The sequence below is a fragment of the Ceratotherium simum genome, chromosome 17 (genome assembly GCF_057802395.1).
Source record: "Ceratotherium simum simum isolate JZ-2026a chromosome 17, ASM5780239v1, whole genome shotgun sequence".
Taxonomy (NCBI): Eukaryota; Metazoa; Chordata; class Mammalia; order Perissodactyla; family Rhinocerotidae; genus Ceratotherium; species Ceratotherium simum.
Window position 1 is genome coordinate 24,749,736 of NC_141916.1, and position 26,575 is coordinate 24,776,310.

The following is a 26,575-nucleotide window of genomic DNA, read 5'->3' on the forward strand; positions in this document are numbered from 1 at the left end:
GAATCTTGAGGTCTAAGAAGCTATCATAGTTATAACCCCTAATTGAAGAGTAAGCTGTGCCAGTGTCTTAAGTATAATGGTGTCAAACCACTTTTCATATTTGTTATGACTTGATTGCTTTTCACTGTCTATAAAATTAGAGCTTCTCATTTGATAGGAATTCTAGTTTTTCTTTTTTGGCCCATGTCGACCTGTTCTTGTTCATGTGTTCATCAAATCTGTTGAGGAGGGACTGAGGCTATTAACCCTTCTTTGAAATATACTGTGTCTCTGTTTGTCTGTTCTACCTCATAAAGAATTTTTCTGTCTTTGCTTTACATTGGTCCACTTCCTGTTTTGAAATCCCTATGTAGAGTTTTTAGTCACTTTGCAACTTGGTGAAGGTCCTATGAGTTTTTACTGGATAGCAGTAAGCCTCCCCTGCAAGAATTGAATACATCTCCATTTACTTTCTTTTTTTTTTTATGAGGAAGACCAGCCCTGAGCTAACATCTGATGCCAATCCTCCTCTTTTTTTGCTGAGGAAGATTGGCCCTGGGCTAACATCCGTGCCCATCTTCTTCTACTTTTTATATGGGACGCCGCCAAGCGTCCCATATAAACTCATATATGGCTTGACAAGCAGTGCGTCAGTGCATGCCTGGGACCTGAACCTGTGAACCCCAGGCCGCCGAAGCGGAGCGCATGCTCCGAACTGCCGCACCACTGGGCCGGCCCTCCATTTACTCTTTCTTATAACAGTATTCGCTCTTCAAAGATCTGTCTCCCACCTTGTATTTCCTTTGGGTTGTTTCATACTCTTACTCATACTCTTTGGGTTGTTTCATACTCTTACTCGTACTCTTTCTCCTTTAAGAAATTTCTCTTTAATCTTTTCCTTCCACAGTGAGATATATCTCCTCAAATTTTTAAAAAAAATCCCTTTGGTCTAAATGAGTTTATTTAAATACTTCACTTATAGAGATAAAAATGTGAGTAGAGTCATTAGTTTTTAGCTCTTTTACTAACTGTACCTTATTACAGACTGTTGCTTTACTGAAAATTGCTATTCGATTGTTTTATCATTAGCATCTTATTTGCTGTCCTGTGGTTAAGGTACTTGCTCATAATTTCATAAGATAAGGAATATAGGCTTCAGAATCTCTGGCCATAGAATATCTCACATTTTAGGGGCTGTACTATTTATTCTGTACATAATTAATACTATCTTGTATTGTTTTACAATTTGTTATACGCATCTGCTATCCCACTTAAGTTTCTGTGTTTATGTTCCTCAAAGTAAAAGGTTACATTTTATTTCTCACATTCTTCACAGCAGCTAATACTATGTTATGGATATAATAACTGCTGTGTAAACAGTTGAGGAATTGTGAGTACCAAAATAACTTTTCTGTTCACAGGCAAATGTGTAAGATGAGGTTCATTCAGAAGATGACTTGGGGCCTCAGAGGAAGACCTAGCTCAGATGTGGAAGTCAGAGAAGGCTTACTTGAGAAAATAACTCATTGTCTGAGACCCAAAAGATGAGTAGGAATTAGTTGGGGAAAGGGAGAGGGTGAGAAGTATTCCGGATGGAAGCAACTGCATGTGCAAACACCTGGAGATGAGACAGTGCTTGAACCACCTAGGGAACTAAAAGTAGTTAGGAAAAAGTGTGGGATGCCAGGAGATGGGAGGATGATGTGATGCTGGAGAGGTAAGCAGGAGCAAGCTCATGAAGGTTTCTGTAAGCCATGTTAAGGGGTTTGGGCTTTAACTCAACTGCAATCCGGTGGGACTTGGGAGTCATTTCCCCCAATAGTTCAAACTAAGGTCCTGGCGTATGGTCTGATTATTTGGTTTGGCCTGACTTGACCTGAACCAATTGCTATCATTGGAGGCAGAGCTGTAATCAGCCAGACTCCCTCTGCTCAGGTCAATGCAATTGGAACTACAGACTAAGAGTGGATGGGGATAGGTACCCAAAGAGAAATTGAGACTTTTGTGAGAAATTAGATGAATGGATGCTGGGTTGGGAAAATGAGAATATGCACCAACAAAGGGTGGATGGTTGTGATACTGGTGTTGGAAAAATTGTGTTTGAGGTAACTTTGAGCACTGCAAAGGAGATGCCAACAACTGATGAAAAGTACAGAATGAAGTACAGGGGATACTTTGACATTAATAGATAAACAGCTGAACTTGGTGTTGAGAGAAGTAGAGTGGATAGAGGGCTGAGATAGTAATAACTAAAATACAGGCTACGGTAAAAGGAAGAGAAGTATTATTATTATTCTTAGTGTAAGACTGTTCAGAGTTTTCAGTTAACTCATTTTCCACTGCTGTGGTACTCAATAATTTTGTATATATTCCACCAAATTGGGATTGCCTGATGACTACCCCTCAGTTTTTTATTTGGGGAATGAGGAGAGTGCAAATAGAAAGGCCAAGGTAATATTCAGGTTGTGACTTTCAAAATCTGATTGTACAACAAGAAAATGGAAGAAATCTCTGACTTATCACTTTACTATATTCACTACTAGTCCTGGAGTATTCAGTTCATAGCATTTAGCTGGAAGGAGAAAACTTATGGTGTAGGGTCAATAAATAAAAAGCCTACCCTTTCTGTTTCCCACCTCATGGTTGGCCAGGAGATGAAAGGAGAAGCAAAGCAAGAAGAGTGCAGTGGTGAGATGTGTGTACAGGTTTTCCCTGCTCCACATTCTGGGGTGGGGGTGGGCATTGAATAAGTGAGGAAAAAAGCTAACTGCTAAGAGGAGACTCTTGTTCTTGTTTCACATTAATAACTCTGGAGGATGAGGCCTCAACCTTGCCCTGACATGGATTTATTTATTCATTTATAAAATATTTATTGAGTACCTCCTTCAATGAAGCTACAAAAGTGCTAGGGCCTGCTTAACATGTCCCATGACCAGCCTGTACAAGTGCAATGAGGGAAGGAGAGAGGGCAGTAGAGGATGAAGTCAGAGTGGTAGCGGGAGGCTAGATCATGTAGTTATGGATAGAGCCAGGTTGTGGCGCCTGAAGATTAAACAAATTGGGGGGAGGGGGACGTTAAGAAAAATAACAGAAAAATTATCAGTGCAAAATTTCTCGGATTCCTTCCAAGGCCTTAGAAGGGGACTTTGAAAGTGAGTGATCAGAAGTTTAAGCTGCTTTAGGTTCGTGGAGAGTCCACTTCAACACATAGGACATTGTAGGTCATGATAACGACTTTGGCTATAACTCTAATACTGGAAGCCACTGGAGGAATGACATGATCAGCCTACATTCTGATGGTATCACTCAGATTGTTATATAGAGAAAAGACTAGAAGCAAGTGCAGAAGGAGGGTTGGGGGGTGGGTACTGCAATAATCATGTTGAGAAATGACATCTTGAATTAGGGTGGTAGCCATGAAGTTAATGAGAAGTGGCCAGATACTGTATATATTACAATGGTCAAGCTGACGGGTGCATGGGTGGGTGGAGAGCTTGAGAGTAAGAGTTGTCACAGATTATTCTAAGTTTTTTTTGCCTAAGCACATGGAACAATGGAGTTGTCATTTACTGAGATGGAGAAGTCTGCAGGAACCACAGGTATAGGAGAGAATATCAGGAGTTAGGTTTTAGACATTTTGAGTCCGAGGTGCCAAGTAGACATCCAAGGGCAGAAGAGTCAAGTAGGCATAGAATATATGAGTTGTAAGGTCAGTAGTGGGGTCTGGGCTTGAGGTCATAATTTAGGAGTTAGAATATAAATGATATTTAAAGATAAAAGGCTGTATGGAATTGTGTAGGGAATGGATTAGATATAGAAGAGAAAAATCCAAGGACTGAACTATAGGGCATGCTAATGTTTAGCAGTTAGGAAGATAAGGAGAAAACTAGGAAGACTGAAAAGTAGAGGCCAGGGAGATAGCAAGAGAACTGAGGCATGTGTGCCCCAAAGCCCAAGTGAAGAAAGATTTTCAGAAGCATAGGACCAATTAATTGGCTAAATGGGGTTGAGAATTCAAAGAATATAAAGATTTGGAACTGATTATTGAATTTTGCAAAGTAGGGATGATTGGTGACCTTAAATGTTATGTTAATTGGAATGAGTTCAAGAATATTTGCATGAATAAAACTTATAAAAATAAGGTATTATAAACAAGATTTAGATGAACTATCTTTAGGCCTTCCTTGTTGGAGACTAATCCTGTTGTGAATACCTTCATTAAAAAAATGTCATATATTAAATTTTGGGGTATAGCATTAAATAAAATGAAATACCTGTTTGAAGGTAAGAGTTCAATATATCAATTTCAAACTTTGATTTATTCCTTTTGTCAAAATCCAAAAATAGTGGGCTTAATAAAACTATCAAAAGCAATAGTAAATAAAACTTAATTTGGTTGTAAAAGTTAATTGATATATTTCATAGGAATTAAAAAAGATTAGCATATATAACAGTTATTCAGAAAAAGGTCCCTATCGTATGTGGATCTGTGTGGCACATTATCTTTTCTTCCGTTGGTCTATTTTCATCTTTGTGACAATACTATACTGTCTTAAAAATATTATAGCTCTATTATAAGTGTTGAAATGTGTTAGAAGAAGCCCTTGACTTTATTCTTCAAGATTGTCTTGGTTATTCTTGACCCTTTGTGTTTACATACAAATTTTAGAATCAGCTTGTTAGTTTCCTCAAAAGGAAAAAAAGAGTTTTGATTAGATTTCATTGGATCAGTAGATCAATTTGGTGGAGAAGTGACATCTTTATAATGTGTCTTCTAACTCATCAGTATGGTATATCCTCCATTTATTCTTCCTTAATTTCCCACATAATATTTTATAGATTCCTTTGTAAAGGTCTTGTACATTTTTTGCTAATTTTCTTCCTAAGTATGAGTTTTTTATTGTAAGTGATACAATTTTTAAAATTTCATTTTCCAATTATTCTATATAAAAATGCAGACATTTTTTAATATCGAGCTTATATTCAGCAACCTTGATCATATATTTTAATAGTTTATTTGTTGATACTTTTGAATTTTATTCATGAACAATCATGTAGACAGTTACTTCTTCCTTTCCAATCTTTCAGCCTTTCATTTCTTTTTATTTATTGCACTGGCTAGGATTTCTAGAACAATGTTGAATGGAAATGACAATAATGAAAATCCTTGCCTCATCACCAATTTTAGAAGGAAAGCTTTCAACCTTTTCTAATATGTGCAATGTCTGTTGGTTTTCCTTAGGTATCTTTTATCTGATTAAGGAAATTCCTCTAAATTCCTGGCTTAAGAATTCTTATTATGAATGAATGATGAATTTTATCAGAACTCTCTGCATATACCAAGGTGATCATGTATTTTTTCCCTCTGTTCAGTTAATTGGTTCTCAAATGGCAAGTCCACCTTGTGTTCTTACGAGCCTGGGTTTGGTAATATTTTCTTTAGAATTTTTGCATCTATGTTCATGAGTGAATTTGTAATTTTTCCCGTCTGCATAGGAAAAGAGCAAGGAAGATGAGGGCCTATTGAAGGAAATGATTAAAATGATGGACCATGATATATGAGCTGTATAAGGATGTCATCATTTTTGTTTTGTACGTTTAATATTGTTTTAGATTTACTCACCAGGTATATGAGAGAAGTGAAAATTACTCAATAGATTTGCAGAGAGCAATAAATGTAAATTTTTCTATCTGAAGTATTAGATAACTCATCAGCCATATAGCTCGTTTTAGTTTTCATTTGGTCTACCAAACAGAACTTAATTGCAAGTGCTTAGTGAAGTAATTTTTCATCTTTGGCTCTCTACTGCTTAGCCATGTGACGCTTTCCTCATGAAGAGAAAGCAAAGGTTTTAATTATTTGCCGTTAGAGTCTGATGCAGTAGTGCAGCGTTCAAAAGCAGCCCCATTTAAAGACGTTTAGAAATGAGACTGAGCTGCTCTCACGATGAGTACCAATGCAGGGGAAAACTGCACAAGGATAGTCCGTGTTCTTGTCTGGTCCCATCCTATCTTCCACACTTTGTGAAGATCATTACTGCTGGAGTGAGGGTTGGGCCCATCGCCAGGTTAGGCGACAGATAGGCTGGTTCATGTGGAGAACGTCCAGACCTCTGGACCTACCCCAAGAAGGCTGCTTCCTTGGGCTTTTCTTCCTTGGAAGACAGCCAGAAAACAGAAAGGAAAATTACTCCCTCATTCTCACCTGTCAGTCTGCAGCCTGCAACTTCTTTTGCACGTACGCAAATGTACCCAGAGGTTAGATTAACATCCTGGTGTTAAATAAGATTGACAAGAACATTCTTTGAAAAAGTGGTGATTTAGGGGCCGACCAGTGGTGTAGTGGTGAAGTTCGCAGGCCAGGCCCGGACCTACCCACCACTTGTCAAGCCATGCTGTGGCAGTGTTCCATATAAAGTAGAGGAAGATGGGCACGGATGTTAGACCAGGGCCAATCTACCTCCGCAAAAAAGAGGAGGATTGGCAACAGACATTCGCTCAGGGCTAATCTTCCTCAAAAAGAAAAAAGTGGTGATTTATTAAATTCTGAGATGTAGCATAAAACAAAATGATAAAATACCTGCTTGAAAATAAGAGTTCAATCTATGAATGATTTCAGTTTGATTTTTCCCACTTTTGTCCAAAACTAAAAATAGTGGACTTAATAAAAGCTGACAAAAGCAATATGAATAAAACTGATTCCATAATAAAGATATTAAGTGCTATTAAGATATCACATAGATTTTTATTTTTAATATTTTATATTCATTTAGTGACCAATTTTAATTAGACCTAAATTTTTCAATGTTAAATTTACTTCAAAAAATACCTTTTAATATTCCTTATTTAAAAAAACTTTTTAAGCAAATATTAAAGGTTAAGGTATATTTTTCATGAGAATTCTATTTTCAGTCAAAAGCTGTTTCAGGAGTTACAGAGCTAGGAGGAGTAAATTATGATGGCCAGAGTAGCATTAGAATAAATAATGAGTTAAAGTATAAGCTTAGATTACATTTTATATAATTTTATTTTCCAGAAATACTCAAGACGAATTATAGTTAACAACATAATAGGAAATTCTCATACTAATAGTACAACAAGTTACTTAGTAATTAATAGCCTGGAAAAATAGTATTAGTATTATGCCAATACTTGAACTGATAGAGCTAATAGAGAGGTTGTATGACTTTTAAATACCCACCTTGAACTAACTTTGCGTTTTGGGAGGTATTTTAAAATGCTTACTGTTTAAAATTACCTCAAGGTATTTCACATACATGAGGCAGATTGTCAGATAATGTGGGAAATCGTCTAGCTCAGGATCAACTCATGTACAAGTTCGAAAAACAAAAGGAGTTATGTTATCTGTTAAATCATAGTAAGTGGATGTGGTTTAGAAATGGATTGGCATGAAGGCTCATCTCAAAATAAATAAGATTAATAAGGTAGAAATCTGTATTGTTGTCAGTTTTAATAGTTATGCTATATTCTAACTTCAGAACTCATAATACTTGCAAAATAAACTCGCTAGATATCAGTGTTCAACATGAATTCTGAATAACTGACTTTTCTTTAAAGAATGAAATGTTACATTGATTTACATGCTCAGATGCTAGGGTAGAAGTTTAACTTATAAGATTTTCAAACATCTTTTCAAGAAGTAATAGAGTAGGAGTTTGGAATATCGCATTGATATATGTATAATTGTCCATCTAAATTCTTCTGACATTTGTGTCAGTTGGTTAGTGTGTCATAGTCTCACTTTGCTTAGAATTTCTAATAAGAGATAGGATTTGAAGATGTGGAAAAGCACTTTGTAAAATGCAAAGGGCTACACAGTTTCTCTTATGTACTCTTCAAGTGTAGAATTTGGGATACCAAGAGCTGGAAGGTGACAGCCAGTGCATGTTCCCTTCCCCTAAAATATCTTAAAGGATTTGAATATATGAATGAATGTGTGCCTGTGTTCAACTCCTGATTTATGCAAGAATCCTTGATTCAGCTTGTAGGGAAATCTGTCTGATATATCTTTAGAGCAGGCCCCATGGGTTGGCTTCTCGAGAATGTTGAAGAAGAAAAGGTATTTTCTCTGTAATACTTGATCTGTGTGCTCTTTGTCCTGTCAGCACACATAGCAGAAGGAACTAAAATTTCCTGCCGGATGTAGGATTAATGGGAGTAATTTGGGAGTTTCCAGTGCCCTCTTTTTTCTTCCAGGGCTACTAGAGTGAAAAGACAGTACCAAATCTGTCTCAAGTCTATGCATGGTGCAGCTAAATGCCTTTATATCCAAATCTTGGCTCAGCTCTGACTCTGTAATGCAAGGGGGCGTATACTCCACATTTTCATGAATATGACTAGCTAGTTCCTCTTTTAGTTTTGTAGGAGGCAGCATTTTCCACTATGACCCTAGTTACTAAATTCTTAACATTCTACATGTATTACCACATACGACCTTTAGAAAAGTCATGTGATGCAGAATTCAGATGTAATAATTGATATTGAGGAACTCTGAATTCATTTCTTTGTTATGCCACTTATTCGGTTGATGGCTGTTGAAACTTCATGTAAGCTGTGTCACATGTGTCTGTGTTTTAAAATGTGCACTGTAATAGTAACTGATTCAGGGATGCAGTGAGGACTAATGATATAATGATTCTTTTATATTTCAAGTTTCAGCTGGCCACAGGCAAGTCCATAATCTTCTGCACATTTATTACTAGTAGGTGGGGTTCTAATTAACTTGTGCACCTTTTTGAAATAAAGCACTATAAAATATTTTATAAGCTATGTGCCATAATTCTATGAGTGGTGGAGATTTTCTAATAATATTGACAAATCACGTTACCCAACAGTGTTCTTAGTCTTTAGAGAGTTTATAGCTTGCTGGTGATGACTGTGTTTGGTGGCAGACTGATGGGGAGGGGCCAGGACTGTATCTTATGGGCAATGTGAATCCATGGTCATTTCTTGAAGAAGGATGAGATAAATAGGATGTTCCTAAAAATGAATCTTTTTGGACATAAATGATGGATGAATGGAAAGGACAAGACATTGAAGATTGTGAAACCATTTGGGAGACTATTTGGGTCTAATTTTGCATTCATGATTTTAATAATGTTCTAAGATGAGAAGGACCTGAATGAGTTTAGAGGCAAGGACATTGTTGACAACAGGAGCAATACATTTTGAAGAAGTGACAAAACTTGGTGACTAGATATAAAGGGTGAAGGAAGGATAGGAAGAGCCCAATGGTAGTATACACTTTTGAGTGTGAGTTATAGATAGTAAGAGGTTATTGCTGATATTAATAGAAATAGGGAAACAGAATAGAAGAAAATGAATTCAATTTTGTATATTTCAAATACAAGGTGCTAGTAGGACATTCAAGTAGAATTATGGATTTCTAATTACATTATTTTTTAACAATAAATTTTTTAGTAATTTATATTATGGGTTATTAATTTTTAAAAATTTCCTTCGTTCTAGAATACACTATGCTGTTATAAGTATTCACTGATGTAATTTGAAGTATTTTGTGTTCTAATAGGCAGGTTATCATTGTTGCATGATGTTCGTGATTTGTTGGTTTGGTTTGCTCTAAATTAGTTTTGGGTCATAATACACTTGTTACTAATAAAGGACAAGGCATCATTTTAGCATTTGACTTGAATGAAATGCAAATAGAAAGACGAGCATTGCATACATATGATGTAGTTGAATTGGCAAATGAATTTTGAATAATGCCCATTTATTTAGGGTATTTGGAAAGGTCACTATAATTTGTTACACTGCTTAAGTATAAATATCAAAAAAAGACAATGAGATTAAATGTTTAACCTGTAAAAGTTATAGATGCTGTTTTTAAAAATAATATTATAATTAAAAAAATTATAATAATAATAAGTTCATTGCAATGATTTAAAGGGCACTGAGATGTTAAAGAATTTAATAGTGTTACTGTCACCCTTTTAGTCACACCTATCCAATGCAGCCAGTGTTAAAGTTTGAGGTGTATATTTCCATACCTTTTTGGCTCATTGTATAAATTTTTATGAATATATATTTGTATATTTTTGTGGAAGTTTTTACAAAAATAGGATCATACTATACATATTACTCTGCCACTTACATTTTTTACTTAAGAACACATCGTGGACATCCTTCCATATCAAAACACATAGACCTAATTCATTTTTTAACTGCTAAATAACATTCCATTATTCAATTATTCTGTGTTGAGGATTGTTTACAAAGTTTTAAATTGAGTCTCTTGGGTTTTTTAGTTATAAAAGCCATTCATCTGCAAAATCAAATCAAAACAGCAATGAAAAAAATTTCTTCCTAATATTCATACTTTATCTTTCATTTTATTGTCTTACTGCTTCAGCTAGCATTACGAAAACAATAGCATATGATAGTGATGAGAGCTGTCATATTGTTTTAACAGCAATTAGTTTTGTATATTACTATTTGCTAAGAACTTGTTAATAATATAATATATATGAATATATGCACCAATACAGAATGTAGGACTTGGACAAAAACCCATATGCAGCTGCATGATTCCCCTCCCACCCCACCCACCCCCTGTTTTGTCCACCTGCCTCCCCTCATCTGAGGCAACATAATTCTAAATTCCATGTTAGTCATCTTGCTCTCTTTCTATGTAGTGTTATTGCATTCATATGTATTTGTAAAAGTACAGTCATCCCTTGGTATCCGCGGGGGATTGGTTCCAGGACCAATCCCTACTCATGTCCCTTAGTCAACCATTCACATCTGCCAGGCGCGCATCTGCTGATCGTCAACATAGTACACCATCCATGGTTGGTTGAATCCACAGATGCAGAACCCGCGGAAATGGAGAGATGATGGTATATGTTTTTATTTTAAACTACATAAAATATGTTGTATTTAACTTTTCTCACCTTTTTTCACTTATAATAGTGACAAGATTCATTCATACTGTTGTGGTGATTAACTATGAAATTAGATTTCTTCAAAATGTTCAATTATTTTGACAGTTGTGTGGAATATTCTCTTATTTCATTTGCTATAGAGGTTAAATTCTTGAAATCTATATTAATAAAAGTGTTTTTTGTTAAATTATGGTTCTCTTTCTTTTTTCCTTTAAGCTTTATTGTCATTTTAGTGGTTAAATCCACTGACTAGGGAGCCAGATCCCCAGGATTTGAATCTCAGATGTGCTATTTATTTAACATATAGCTGGATTTTATTAACCTAATTCTATAAAACTTTTGTTTTTTGATATGCAAATTTAAACCATTGACATTTATTATGATAATCTATTTAACTTTGTTCCTTTCATTTGTTTTCACTTTCAACTTTGTCAGTGATCAACTGTGTGTCTGAGCTCGTTAATCTCTGTATGTTGTTGATTTCCCATCTGTAAAATGGGATTAACAATTATCCCATTTACTGCCTATCTCATATGGTACTATTAAATGAGTTAATACAAGTAAATTTACCAGACATGTACTTAGCATATAGTAAGCAATATGTGTTAGGTGTTATTTGAATTTTATATTGACATTCTGATGATGATTCTTTTTTCTCCATTTTCTTACTTATGCCGATTTTCTTTTTGAAAATCATCCCGTCTCTTTAAAATTATAAGTTCTCCTGGGTATCTTTGTTCTTCTTTGGTAATGTACTTATTTTTAACAGTTATATAAGCACACGTATTTGTTGATATTTAAAAGTAAACAATAACCCTATCCGTTTTGCACTAACCTGTATAACCTATCCCAGGTCCCTCCTCTCTGCTGAAATTTTCCAAAGTGACTATGCTAATTTTCACTGTCACCAGCAGTATATGAGAGGTTCAGGTGCCCTATATTACTGGGCCTTGTTATTTTTAGTATTTTTCATTTTAAGCCATTTGGGTGGGTATATAATCATGTTTCCTTGTGTTTTAATGTGCATTTCCCTGATTATCATTTTTTAGCACCATTTCATCCATTTATTGCCTTTGGATTTTGTCTTTTGCGAGGTATTCAAGTCTTAAGTTTGTGTTCTTTTTTTCTTATTGATTTGTAATGATTAACTATATAATCTGTATGTAAACCTTTTGTTGCTTATACATATTGCAGATACTTCTTCTGCTCCCACAATGGTGTTTTTTGGTGAACACAAATTTGAAGTCTTAATCTGGTCAAATGAATAGTCTTGATGCTTAGTGTTGTTTATGTCCTTAGGAATCATTTTCTTTTAACCAAGATCATGAAAATATTCTGTTATAGCATCTTCTAAAAACTTCATGAAACAAGTTTGGAATTATTTCCTTTTTCTCAATCCTAAGAGGAATATTTGAAAGAATAGTGCTCTTTCTTCTTTAAATGTTTAGTGATATTTCTTGGTGAAGCCCTTTGAGATTGACATTGGATTTTTTGTGGACGAATTGATTAGGATTCAATTTTTTAAAAAGTTATATGGTTATTTAGGCTTTCTAGTTTCTTATGGGTCAATTTTGTAAGTTGTTTCCAGAAATGCTCTAGAAAATATTTCTTCTAAATGTTTGCATCAAGTTGCTTATAATATATTCTTATTAATGTCTATAAGATCTTGATATTGGCTATTTTTTCCTTCTCTTATTTGTTTATGAATTCCTCCAGAATTGAATCTTTAAATTTGGAATTTTGTATTCTTTTGTTCTAGAGACTTTTTTTCCTGTGCTATATTATCTCTTTCGACGTTTTTATTCCAGTTTTAAGTTCCTATTTGCTATTTTAGCCTGCACAGAGCCATCTATTCTAGCTTACTGTCAGTCTGACTCCTTTAAGCCACACTGCTTTCTTAAGTGGGTTGTGTTCCTGTTTTACTTACTATTGTTAGCCAGTGAGATATCTGATTTCTTAGCACCCAACTGGACAGACTTTGGGAGATTTCTCCGACAGTGAGATTGAGAGGCTTTGGTAACCAACCATTCAACTTTGTTTCTATGAATTTGACTATCTTATCCATTTATCCATTGATGGACATTTGAGTTGCTTTTGCCTTTTGGCTGTTGTGAATAATGCTGCAATGAACATGGGTGTGCAAATATCTCTTCAAGATTCTGCTTCTGATTTTTTTGAATATATACTCAGAAGTGTAATTGCTGGATCATATGGTAGTTCTATTTATAATATTTTGAGAAACCTTTATATTGTTTTCCATAGCAGTTGCACCATTTTATAATCCCACAAGCAATTTGCGAGGGTTCCAATTTCTCCACATCCTTGCCAACACTTAATATTTTCTGTTTCTTTTTTTTAATAGTAGCCATCCTAATGAGTGTGAAGTGATATTTCATTGTAGTTTTTTTTTATTAAGGTAACATTGGTTTATAACATTATATAAATTTCAAGCATACATCATATTTCAATTTCTGTGAAGACTATATTGTGTTTACCACCCCAGAGTCTAATTGCCATCCATCACTGTACACATATGCCTTTTTACCCTTTTCGCCCTCCCCTTTCCCCCTTCTCCCCCTGTTAACCACCAATTATTCTCTGTGTCTATGTGTTTGTTGTTGTTATTTTTGTTTATCTTCCACATATGAGTGAAATCATACTTGGCTTTTACTTTCTCTGCCTGACTTATTTCGCTTAGCATAATGCCCTCAAGGTCCATCCATGTTGTCTCAAATGGCAAGATTTCATCTTTTTTTTATGGCTGAGTAGTATTCCGTTGTGTATATATGCCACATCTTCTTTACCCATTCATCCATTGGTGGGCACTTGGGTTGTTTCCAAGTCTTGGCTATTGTGAATAATGCTGCAATGAACATAGGGGTGCATGTATCTTTTCAAATTAGTGTTTTCGTGTTATTTGGATAAATACCCAGCAGTGGAATAGCTGGATCATATGGTAGTTCTATCCTTAATTTTTTGTGGAATCTCCATACTGTTTTCTGTAGTGGCTGCACCAGTTTGCACTCCCACCAGCAGTGTATGAGAGTTCCCTTCACTTAACATCCTCTCCAACACATGTTGTTTCTTGTCTTGTTAATTATAGCCATTCTGACGGGCATGAGGTGATATCTCATTGTAGTTTTAATTTGCATTTCTCTGATAGTTAATGATGTTGAACATCTTTTCATGTGTCTGTTGGCCATCTGTATATCTTCTTTGGAGAAATGTCTGTTCAGGCCTTTTGCCCATTTTTTAATTGGGTTGGTAGTTTTTTTATTGTTGAGATGCATGAGTTCTTTATATATTTTGGAGATTAAGCCCTTATCAGATGTATGGTTTGCAAATATCTTCTCCCAATTGTTAGGTTGTCTTTTCGTTTTGTTGATGGTTTCCTTTGCTGTGCAGAAGCTTTTTAGTTTGATGTAGTCCCATTTGTTTATTTTTTCTATTGTTTCTCTTGCCCGGTCAGACACGGTGCTTGAAAAGATGTTGCTAAGACCGATGTCGAAGAGTGTACTGCCTATGTTTTCTTCTAGAAGTTTCATAGTTTCAGGTCTTACATTCAAGTCTTTAATCAATTTGAGTTAATTTTTGTGTATGGTGTACGGTAAGGGTCTACTTTCATTTTTTTGCATGTGGCTATCCAGTTTTCCCAACACCATTTGTTGAAGAGACTGTCTTTTGTCCATTGTATGTTCTTGGCTCCTTTGTCAAAGATTAGCTGTCCATAGATGTGTGGGTTTATTTCTTGGCTTTCGATTCTGTTTCATTGATCTGTGTGTCTGTTTTTGTGCCAGTACCGTGCTGTTTTGGTGACTATAGCTTTGTAGTATATTTTGAAATCAGGGAGTGTGATACCTCCAGCTTTGTTCTTTTTTTTCAGGATTCCTTTAGCTATTCGGGATCTTTTGTTGTTCCATATAAATTTTAGGATTCTTTGTTCTATTTCTGTGAAAAATGTTGTTGGAACTTTGATAGGGATTGCATTGAATCTATAGATTGCTTTAGGAAGTATGGACATCTTAACTATGTTAATTCTTCCAATCCAAGAGCACGGAATATCTTTCCATTTCTTTGTGTCTTCTTCAATTTCTTTCAGAAATGTTTTATAGTTTTCGGTGTACAGATCTTTGACCTCTTTGGTTAAGTTTATTCCTAGGTATTTTATTCTTTTTGTTGCAATTGTAAATGGGATGGTATTCTTAATTTCTCTTTCTGCTACTTCGTTGTTAGTGTATAGAAATGCAACTGAATTTTGTATGTTGATTTTGTATCCTGCAACTTTATTGTATTTGTTTATTACTTCTAAAAGTTTTCTGGTGGATTCTTTAGGGTTTTCTATATATAAAATCATGTCATCTGCAAATAGTGACAGTTTCACTTCTTCCTTTCCAATTTGGATCCCTTTTATTTCTTTCTCTTGCCTGATTGCTCTGGCTAGGACTTCCAGTACTATGTTAAATAGGAGTGGTGAGAATGGGCATCGTTGTCTGGTTCCTGTTCTTAGAGGGATAGCTTTCACTTTTTCACCATTGAGGATGATATTAGCTGTCGGTTTGTCATATACGGCCTTTATTATGTTGAGGTACTTCCCTTCTATACCCATTTTATTCAGAGTTTTTATCATAAATGGATGCTGTATCTTGTCAAATGCTTTCTCTGCATCTATTGAGATGATCATGTGATTTTTATTCTTCATTTTATTAAAGTGGTATATTACGTTGATTGATTTGCGAATGTTGAACCATCCCTGCATACCTGGAATAAATCCCACTTGATCATGGTGTATAATCTTTTCAATGTATTGTTGTATGCGATTTGCTAGTATTTTGTTGCGGATTTTTGCATCGATGTTCATCAGTGATATTGGCCTGTAATTTTCTTTTTTTGTGTTGTCCTTGTCTGGTTTTGGTATCAGGGTAATGTTGGCTTCGTAGAATGAGTTAGGGAGCTTCACCCCTCCTCAATGTTTTGGAAGAGTTTGAGAAGAATAGGTATTAAGTCTTCTTTGAATGTTTGGTAGAATTCACCAGGGAAGCCATCTGGTCCTGGACTTTTATTTTGGGGGAGGTTTGTGATTACTGTTTTGATCTCCTTACTGGTGATTGGTCTATTCAAATTCTCTATTTCTTCTTGCTCCAGTTTTGGAAGGTTGTATGATTCTAAGAATTTATCCATTTCTTCCAGATTGTCAAATTTGTTGGCATATAGTTTTTCATAGTATTCTGTTATAATCTTTTGTATTTCTGAGGTGTCTGTTGTAATTTCTCCTCTTTCATTTCTGATTTTACTTATTTGTGCCTTCTCTCTTTTTTTCTTGATGAGTCTAGCTAAGCTTTATCAATTTTCTTTATTTTTTCAAAGAACCAGCTCTTGGTTTTATTAATTTTTTCTATTTTTTTTAGTCTCTATTTCATTTATTTCTGCTCTGATTTTTATTATTTCCCTTCTTCTACTGATTTGGGGCTTTGTTTGTTCTTCTTTTTCCAGTTCCTTTAGGTACATTGTTAGATTGCTTATTTGAGATTTTTCTTGTTTGTTGAGATAGGCCTGTATTGCCATAAACTTCCCTTTTAGAACCGCTTTTGCTGTATCCCATAAATTCTGGCATGTGGTATTTTCATTTTCATTTGTCTCCAGGTATTTTTTGATTTCTCCTTTGATTTCTTCGTTGACCCAGTCGTTGTTCGGTAGCATTTTCTTTAATCTCCACGTATTTGTGGCTTTTCTTATTTTGTTCCTACAGTTGATTTCTAGTTTCATACCGTTGCGGTCAGAAAAGATACTTGGTATTATTTCAATCCTCTTAAATTTATGGAGACTTGTTTTGTGGCGTAATATGTGATCAATCCTGGAGAATATTCCATGTGCATTTGAAAAGAACGTGTATTCATTGGTTTTTGGATGGAATGATCTGTATATATCTACTCGATCCATCTGTTCTAGTGTGTCATTTAAGGCCAATGTTTCCTTGTTAATCTTGTGTTGGATGATCTATCCGTTGGTGTAAGTGGAGTGTTAAATTCTCCTACTATTATTCTGTTACTGTCTATTTCTCTTTTTACATCTGTTAATAATCACTTTATATATTTAGGTGCACCTACGTTGCATGCATAGATATTTACAAGTGTTATATCCTTTTGTTGGATTGTTCCCTTGATCATTATGTAATGCCCTTCTTTGTTTCTTTTTACACTTTTTTTTTTAAAGTCTATATTGTCTGATATGAGTACTGCTACCCCAGCTTTCTTTTCATTGCCATTTGCGTGGAGTATCTTTTTCCATCCCTTCACTTTCAGTTTGTGAGTGTCTTTAGGTCCGAAGTGTGTCTCTTATATGCAGCATATATATGGGTCTTGTTGTTTTATCCAATCAGCCACCCTATGCCTTTTAATTGGAGCATTTAGTCCATTGACGTTTAAATTAGCTATTGATAAGTATGTACTTACTGCCATTTTTTAGCTTTTTTTTTTCTCAGTGTTTTAGTATTCCTTCTCTGTTCCTTTCTCCTTCTATACAGGATTGATGGTCTCTTTACTTTGAACTCTGTCTGAAAGCTCTACTCTTTAACTCCCCTCCTCCCTCATTTTATGTTTTTGATATCATATCTAACCTCTTTTTTGTGCATTTGTATCCATTACCCTCTTATCATGGAACTAGATAATTTTTCCTATTTGTGGTCTTCTCTTTTCCCCTTAAATCTGTCCCTTTAACATTTCTTGTAGCACTGGTTTCTTGGTGACAAAGTTCTTTAATTTTTGCTTGTCTGGGAAATTTTTGATCTCTCCTTCCATTTTGAATGATAATCTTGCTGGGTATAGTATTCTTGGCTGTAAGTTTTTCCTTTTAGCACTTTAAATATATCGTACCACTCCCTTCTAGCCTGTAAGGTTTCTGCTGAGAAGTCAGCTGATAGCCTTATGGGGTTTCCTTTGTATGTAACTTGTCTTTCTCTTGTGGATTTTAGGATTCTCTCTTTATCTTTAATTCTGGACATTTTGATTATGATGTGTCTTGGTGTGGGCCTCTAGGGTTTATCTTGTTTGGTGCTCTCTGTGCTTCCTATACCTGGATGTCTGTTTCCTTCCTTAAGTTAGGGAAGTTTTCGTCTATTGTTTCTTGAAATAGATTCTCTGCCTCTTTGTCTTGCTCTTCCCCTTCCGGGACACCTATAACACGATGTGAGTGTGCTTGATGTTGTCCTAGAGGTCCCTTAGACTGTCCTCACTCTTTTTAATTCTTTTCTCTTTTACCTGTTCAGCTTAGGTAATGTCTTCTAGTCTTTCATCCAGCTCTCAAATCCACTCTTCTGTGTCCTCTACTCTGCTTTTGAGTCCCTCTAGTGAATTTTTTTTCCAGTATTATATTCTTCATTTCTTATTGGTTCTTTTTTATATCTTCCATTTCCTTGTTGACATTCCCACTGAGTTCATCTATTCTTCTCCCCAGATCAGTGAGCATCCTTAACACTCTTTGTTTGAACCCTCTGTCAGATAGGTTGCTCATTTCTGTTTCACTTAGTTCCTTTTCTCGGGTTTTGTCCTGTCCCCTTACTTGGAATGTATTCCTTTGCCTCCTCATTTTGCCTCTTTCCTTGTGCTTGTCTCCTTCTCTTGGATAGGTGATCTTATATAAGTGACGCCTTAGGAGGCCTGCCCTGTGCTTCCCTCAGTTCTCAATTTTCCGGGGGTGACCCCTTTGTGGGCTACGTGTGTCCTTCTGTTGTGGCTTATTTACTCTCCCTGTAGCCACCCAGGGAGGCTGAGTTATGCTCCTGGCCAGCTGTTGTAATGCTCAGCTGCTTGTAGTTGTTGTGGGCCCTTCAGTCTCTTTATCAGGTGTGGGGAGCCCCAGCACAGTTGGCTGCAAGTTTTAATACCACATTTGTGTTGCAGTATTTCTTTTAAGTGAGTAGGCCCCCAGCATGGCAGGTTGTTGGGGTCAGGGGCTTACAAATGCTATAAGCCTCCAGCCTTTAGGTCTCTTGTCTGCTCTCTGAGGATTGCAGCTGGGTGGGGCTGGCTTCAGGCACCGGAGCACCCAATTGTTTCAGGCTTTGGAAAGTGGGGCAAACCCCCTATGTGGGTCTTTGAGAAGCACCATTTCTGCAGCTGGCAAGCCCTGCTGCCCACAGGTCCACACACACAGTCAACACAGTCCTGCCCCGCATGCCTGCCCCGACCTCCTGTATTGGACTCCAGTCTCTCCATGGTGAGACCCACACACACTCCACCACTGCCCCACACTGTCCACTGCTCCTTGTGCATGCCCTGCCCCACTGAAGTGGGCTCAGTTGCCAGGCTGCAGAGAATCCAGCCACCCATCAATGCAGGCCCACAAGTTGCCTGACGGCTTGTTGTTGGGTGGGGCCAGTCTCTAGGGTGGGCTCCCTGCCCTGGCTGAGCTGGATTAAATCGGTGCTCTAGCGGATGGGGCAGACCCTGGGCTAGCAGGCCCCAGGGTGAACTCCGATGGCGTCTGTATCAGCACACCCACACCAGGCCACAACAATGGTGGCCGCGAATGTCCCAGTCCCTGGAGAGGTCTCACTTCTCACTGCAATGCACTCAGAGCCTATCAGGTGAGTCTCTTTTCACCAAAGCACTGTGCACCTTTCTTTCTGGTGATTTTAGGTTGCTTTCTGAAACAGGTGAGTTTGCGCTTGGGCCCTTTAAGAGCTGGTTTTAATTTCTTTGTGAACCAGCTTTTCTGGTGGTACTCCCCAATGTTTTAGTAGCAGGCAAAGTCAGATATTATGCCACTCGTCTGGATTGTGCTGGGTCCACAAAATGCCCACAGTGGGCGCGCTCCCCGGCTCAGGGCCCCGCTCCTCCAGGGATGCTGCGTACCTGTGGGCTGCTCCTGGGCGGCCGTGAGGCATTGTGGCTTGTGAAGGCGGCGTTTTTTTCTCTCCAGAAGAGAGTTTCTGCCTCTTCTACCTCAATTAGGATTGTCCTTTGTTGCCGGAGTTCCTCTTATCCAGTTTTCTGTTCTCTTTCAGGGGTAATTTTTCCACGAGTAGTTGTTAATTGGCTGTGTCCACAGGAGGAGATGAATTCAGAGTCTGCCCTCGTATCTGTCTTGACTTCCAGCTATCATTGTATTTTTGATGCTTTTTTCATGGGACATCTGAGCTTACGGCACTTACTATGGCCATAAGCATTGCAGTCCATCACATTCCTGCAGCACTGGTTCAGTAAAGTACACAGCATATGTCTATTAAATTGATATTCATTGATACTAATACATTCAAGTAATTTCCTGTGACATTTTCAAATCAGATTACAGTACATTCCACTCTGAATTCGAGGAGCATATCACAGAATGATTTATCCTATCAAAGATACAGAAAATCTCATGGGCTTTATGTGATAAGTATTGACAAAGATACCATTTAAAAAATTCTAAACACTTACAGATTCAAGCACATTCCTTTGCTTCCAGAATGGCTTACCAACAGTTCTTGTGAGTAGACAGCGCCTATGACCATGCTAGTAATATCTCGAGGCCAGATTCTGCTGCCACTAGTTTCCCTAACGAATAATGAAGACTTTCCTGCCAGCTGAATAGCTGGGGAGGGCTCTCAGCCCAAAAGAGCCTAGTCAGTGCTTTAACTTCAGGCTTCCCAAGGGACCAACTAAACCAATATTCTAGTACCTGGCACATCAAAATTTATAAGGCAGAGTAGGAACACATGGCCTAAATAGCTTTGGAAAGCCATTTGTCTTGAGTAAAAAAATTTAGTGCAGCTGCTGTTATATCACTATCATCCTGAAACTACGTGTCTCATGAGATTTATCTGACAAGTATTTTTAAAATAGAATGATAGTACACCCCTGAGCCTGCTGTAAGAACTGTTAAACACTTGTATATCACTCCCCCAAATAATGAAAATGAAAAACTCTGCTTTCTGCTTGATGCAGGCTTGTGTAACCAAATGCGCTGTGACTGCCAAACAACAGAATCACACACAGCTCTTGCCTCACCGTTAAGAATGTGAGCATCACAGCACATCCCTGTGAAGAGACATCTTAACTTCAAATTATAAACCTATCAGTGAACCAGCCAACCATTTTTGTTTTCCTAAACAACACAGCATTCAACACGTCACTGTTTTTTTAAAAGTTAATTTCAAGGGCATGTGTCTGTCATCAACAGCCAGTAATTATTTGTTTTTATTATTATTAGTAACAACAAAAGTAATTACCATTTACTGAGCACTAATCTAATAGCTTTACATGGATTATTTTATTTAATCCTTGAAAAAAACGTTTTCGTGTGTGATGAGTGGCAGAATGTGCCTCCCTAAAATATACCACTTTGGCATAGGGATTATTTTGTGCTAAAGGCACTTAAAAAACAGCAGATGCAGGAAGGGCATTCTAACTCCCCTTTTCTTCAGAAAAAAAAAATATATATGTTCTAGATATTAACCCCTTATCAGATATATGATTTGCAAATATTTTCTCCCATTCAACAGGTTGCCTGTTACCTCTGTTGACTGTGTCCTTTGCACAGTTTTAAAATTTGACATAGTCTCTTGGTCTATTTTCTTTTGTTGCCTGTGCTTTGGTGTCATATCCAAGAAATCATTGCCAAATCCAGTGTCATGTACTTTTCCCTCGATATTTTCTTTTGGGAGTTTCAGAGTTTTCGGTCTTACTTTTAGGTCTTCATTTTGAGTTAATTTTTATATATGATGTAAGATAAGGGTCCAATTTTATTCTTTTGCTTGTGGATATCCAGCTTTTCCAATACCGTTTGTTGAAGAGACTGATCTTGCACCATTGAGTGCTCTTGGCTTCCTTGTTCAAGATCATTTGACCATATACGTGAGTGTTTATTTCTGGGCTCTCTGTTCTATTCCATTGGTCTGTATGCTGGTCTTACTGTGAACATTCTTATACAAGTCTTTTTGTGGATGTATGTTTTTCTTTTGTTAGGTATGTATCTGTGAATAGAATTACAGGCTTGTGGAGCAGATACATGTCTAGCTTAGAAATTGCCAGATAGTTTTCCCAAAACTTGGTATTATCCGTCTTTAAATTTCAGCCATTTGGATAGATAGAGCCACTTTTTGTCTCTTGGTTGAATGGTTATTGAAGCACTTAAAGCTACCTGAAATTTATTGTTAAATATGTTTATTATTTTCTTTTCCCACTAGAGTGTAAGCTTTATGAGCTACTATTTGCTCTTCAATTTCTAAATGTTTCCTGACATAGAGTAGGTACTCAATAAATATTTATTTTGAATAAATGAAATTGATGAACAAATAAATCAAAACATGAATATTTACCTTCTTCCTGATAACTCGGAGATTTGTATACATAAGATATCTGAGATCTTCTTCAGGGACCAATAATTAGTCATGGGTATTTTAGTGGTTGAGTAACCCCGGGAGAAAGATGGTAGCACAAAGTTTTAGGACTGTACACTCAGTTTGCCAAATTTCCAGAATAGCCCACTGAGATAAATGTTAAAAGCTAAGAGCATAGTGATATTAAGACAGGATGATTTTAGGAATTAGAAAAAGGTCATCTGTGGAAACAATGTTTAAGGACTTCAATTTCTTTCTTACAACCATAAGATTGCTGCTTATTTAAAAGGAAATGAATTATTTTTATAGTAAAATATAGTTTTATATTTATGTTTAATCCTTGTAGTACAACTAAGTCTTGGTTGTTTTGGTATGGGTTATTTGGTTTATGAACTATCCGGGACCTCTTATTTCTTCTTATCTGATTCTTTTGGTCCACTTTCCTTTTCAAAATACTTTCAGTGAACAATTGTCAGAAAAATTGGCAAGGGAAAATAAGGAAGGTGAAAGTAGAGAAACAAATGGGAGAAGGGACTAGGACAAGCACCCCTGCTGCCTGTGATTATTTTCTGTTAGCACGAATAATCAAGAATTTAGAAATCTCTTCTATAAATGCATAAGACTTAAAAGTGTTGCTGTAATAATCTCTAATGTTCAATAATTTGTACTTACATAGAAGCAAATATAAAAGTAAACAGGTATTTTATATAATCAAGTATTATAAAATTTATATTACCATTTGATTTTCTGAGTTCAAACACCCGCCCAATGTTATGATTTGATTTTCTTTTATTCTTAGGGCTCTCCACATATTGTATAATGAAAGTATGTTTTGTTCTATATTTTATACAAGATGTGATTACTCTGTAATGAGCTTAAATGCCATCGGTGGCTTGAGGACCCAATTTATCTACTGAGGAAAACATAGGGACTCAATTTATGTTTATTTTCTACCCAGTAGTTAATAAATGTTTTTGAATAGTCATAACTGTTAATATAAGATTTAGATAGTTTTATTAGTGCAATCTATGAAAATGTTAACATTTTATTACTATGAATAGTAACACTCATAATCTGTATCACTATTTTAAATAATTTTTTTGTCCTTTTATTGTTTCACATTGGAAGCAGATGTGTAAGTATTAAATATTTTTAGCTATTCTGTTTTGCGTAATAGTTTTAGTCTCATCTAATATAATGGCTCCACATTATATTCTTTTTATCCCCCTAGATAGTCAAATAAAGAAAACCACTCTACCTTTTCACAACTACAGCAACATGAATGAAGATCTTAATATGGAGAAGAAAATAGTTTTAGGATATCCTTCAAAAAATATATCATTGGAAGATGAAAGAAGTCAATTACATTCCAGGAGAAAACGTTTTTTATCATATCCAAGATACGTGGAAGTTATGGTTACGGCTGATGCTAAAATGGTTCATCATCATGGACAGAATTTGCAGCACTATGTACTAACTCTGATGTCGATTGTAAGTAAACTTAACACGTCCTTTAAATTTCCTAAAATGTTAACGTAATATTTTTTCACATTTAATTTTGAAAAATGTTTTCCTAAATTCTATTTGAAAGGGAACTGTATCTAGGTTTAAGCCGCAAATAATATTTCATTGAAATTTAGCTTATATGGATGTATAGCAAGTATCCCATCCTGTTACTCTGACAACTTTCTAAAACATTTTAAAATCTCTGAAACCACTTATAGAAAATACTTGAATTATTCTTCATCACATGAATGGCTTCTGCCCCCTAGTGACAGGGAAGATCCTAGTAGCATTGATCTTTTGCCCTTTGAATTTGAATTTTAAAACTTCACCCTATTTCTGCACAGAGGGGAGAGGATGCTATTTTTACTACTGCTACCTTTGCCAAATCAGAAATTGGGACAAATGATATTTTAAGTTATAAGTGTATTTATCGGGATAAAAGGACAGGCTATTACTAATAGAGCTGCTTTAGCAAATTTGGGATGTAAGAGCACAGTAGTTATAAGAGTCCTTGATCTGATGTTAATATCTCTGTTGAGCAGTGGTGGTGCCAGTATCTGTAGAGCAGAATTCTGGTGCTAATGAAGAGCACCAATTCTGGGTTAGTGGTAGCACTCTGTATCTTATATATACACACATATATACAAATACATATATGCATACACATATATACACATACATACGTATACGCATACATACATCTACTGTCTGGGACATTCTTGGATTTAAGGCTGCTGTTTTAGAGTAATTGCTAAAAGCACCCTCTTTTGTGCTCAGGAGTACCCTGGTTTAGTTGGTGAATTATATGGTCACCTATTTATACAAATTTGGGGTATTAGAACATATCTCATGGCTGGAAGTACCTCTATTCACATATAGGGAATTCAGGCCCGCTTGGTTGAAAAGATTTGGCCAGGACACATGTATAGGCCACTGTAAATTTCCCTTAGCTAGAAATCCCACGTTCCTTGTGACTTGAAGATCTTAAGACCCTGTTATTTTCCTTACATAGAACATTTTATCTTAAATTCGTATAAGTGCTAAGAATACATGGTCTGTGTTGCCTAAACAGTATCTGGTACAAAGCAGACACTCAGTAGTTAATGAAAGAAAGAAAGAATGAATGAATAGGTGAATAATACTTTTTTCAGAATGCATGACATTGTAGTAGACAAAAAATAGATGATCCAAAATGATTTTCTGAAATTCGTATCATATAGACACTTGTTTACTTGAAGTGAATTTTTAAAATGACAACAGGGCTCTACGTATAAATTTATCCTGATAACATCTTCTTACTTCTGAATCTGAAGTAATTATCTAGATGTATAATTATCTGCACGTGGGTGTGGCATGCTCATTATGCAGGGATTCTAATGAGAACATTGACATGGAGGATGTCAGTTGATAATGTAGGAAATGGTATCAATTATATGGAACACTGTGGGATAGATTTTGCAATTTAAATGGTTAGAGGAAATTTAAATTGGTGGAGGGAGAGTGGAGATACTGAAGGAATATATTAGATTTTATAAATACAACAGATTTTGAAGCATATTAAATGGCAGATGACGCTAATGTCAGTGCTTTGCAAATACTGACTAGGAGTAAAGGAACATAAAAGTAATTTTTCAAGAGTAATTTTTGAATGGCTATATGCAGTTTTAGTGATAATGCCATCCTCAGAAAAGTTTTGTTATCTATATTTTACATAGAAATCAATATAATCGCTGTTTGGAAGCTATTGTGACATCCCTTGAGGTAACTGAAGTTGTCCATGGGAGTTTTAAAGCCAGAGTTCCTCAAGTGCAAAGCAGACCTTTTGACTTCATGGAAAGGAAGTCTGCTTCTGAGATTGCTTGAAGCAACAGACCAATGCGTGCACATATCACATCCTAGGTGTTTAGTCCCACTATGAAGGAGAGCCCATTTCGATTGAAGATATGTCTGTAGAGACAGTCAGCTGATTTGTGTTAAACTTTCTTTCACAGGAAGATAGACTGCAGCATGGTTGAGGAAGAGGGGAGCATTCCAAATATAGATGGGTAGGAGGAAAAATTTAGGAGGGTAGGTCTCTCTTTTGAGTGGTTTGGGTTTTATATATGCTTTCTTTACTCCTCAGAGGTCAAATTTCAGATGACTTCTAAATTACCTGGCTTTGGTGCTTTCATCATTCTTTTCTTTTTCATTGAAAGAATGTTCAGATAAGGATACAGGAAAGTCAGTAGACTTTATGGTTCTGTATATAGTTTTATTAGTGAAGAACGGTGATCACAGCTGTATTTGTGGATATAAACAATGTGAAAGGAAACTCAGAGAAAGACTAACAGACTCGCCTTGTTTTGCCTGGGACTTTCCCGATTTTAGTATTGAAAGTCTCACATTCCTGGAAACCCCTTAGTCCTGGGCAAACTGGGATAATTGGTCACACGACGTAGAGATTGTCAAACCTAGTCCTACTTATTTTGTTTCCACTTGTGAAGTCCATTTCCAAAATTGCTCTAAAGAGATAAGAGGGATGCTGTCGCCACATAAGTGCCCCAGATGTTTCCAGTTGAGGAAGGAGCCATTCAGGTTTTGCATATTTTGTCTTAATTTTTAAGAAGGCATTAACTGCATTTATTCAAACACACACTCAAGATATTGGTAATGTTCTTGGTCTTAGTAATTAAGAAAAAACAAGAAAATGTGACTTGGAATATCTTTGTGAGCTATTTAAAGAAAAGTTCACAGTGATGAAAAAAAGTTTTGTCTTTTGGCCTCAGATATAATGGGAGAAATAGCCGAATGCTTTCAACATTGAGCAAATGGATTATATACACAATTTAGAGAGGATTATCTACTCTTACCC

At 36.2% G+C, this 26,575-nt stretch overlaps 1 protein-coding gene across 2 annotated transcripts in view; it reads left to right on the top strand.

Annotated features, from left to right (window-relative positions):
- The window catches only part of ADAMTS20 (ADAM metallopeptidase with thrombospondin type 1 motif 20), a 180,449-nt gene that overhangs the window by 29,140 nt on the left and 124,734 nt on the right, over nt 1-26,575 (top strand). For both annotated transcript variants that reach the window (XM_087442544.1, XM_004428909.3), the window contains exon 4: nt 23,450-23,709. In XM_087442544.1, the coding sequence (XP_087298670.1) occupies nt 23,450-23,709 (260 nt within the window). The remainder of the gene's footprint in view (nt 1-23,449; nt 23,710-26,575) is intronic.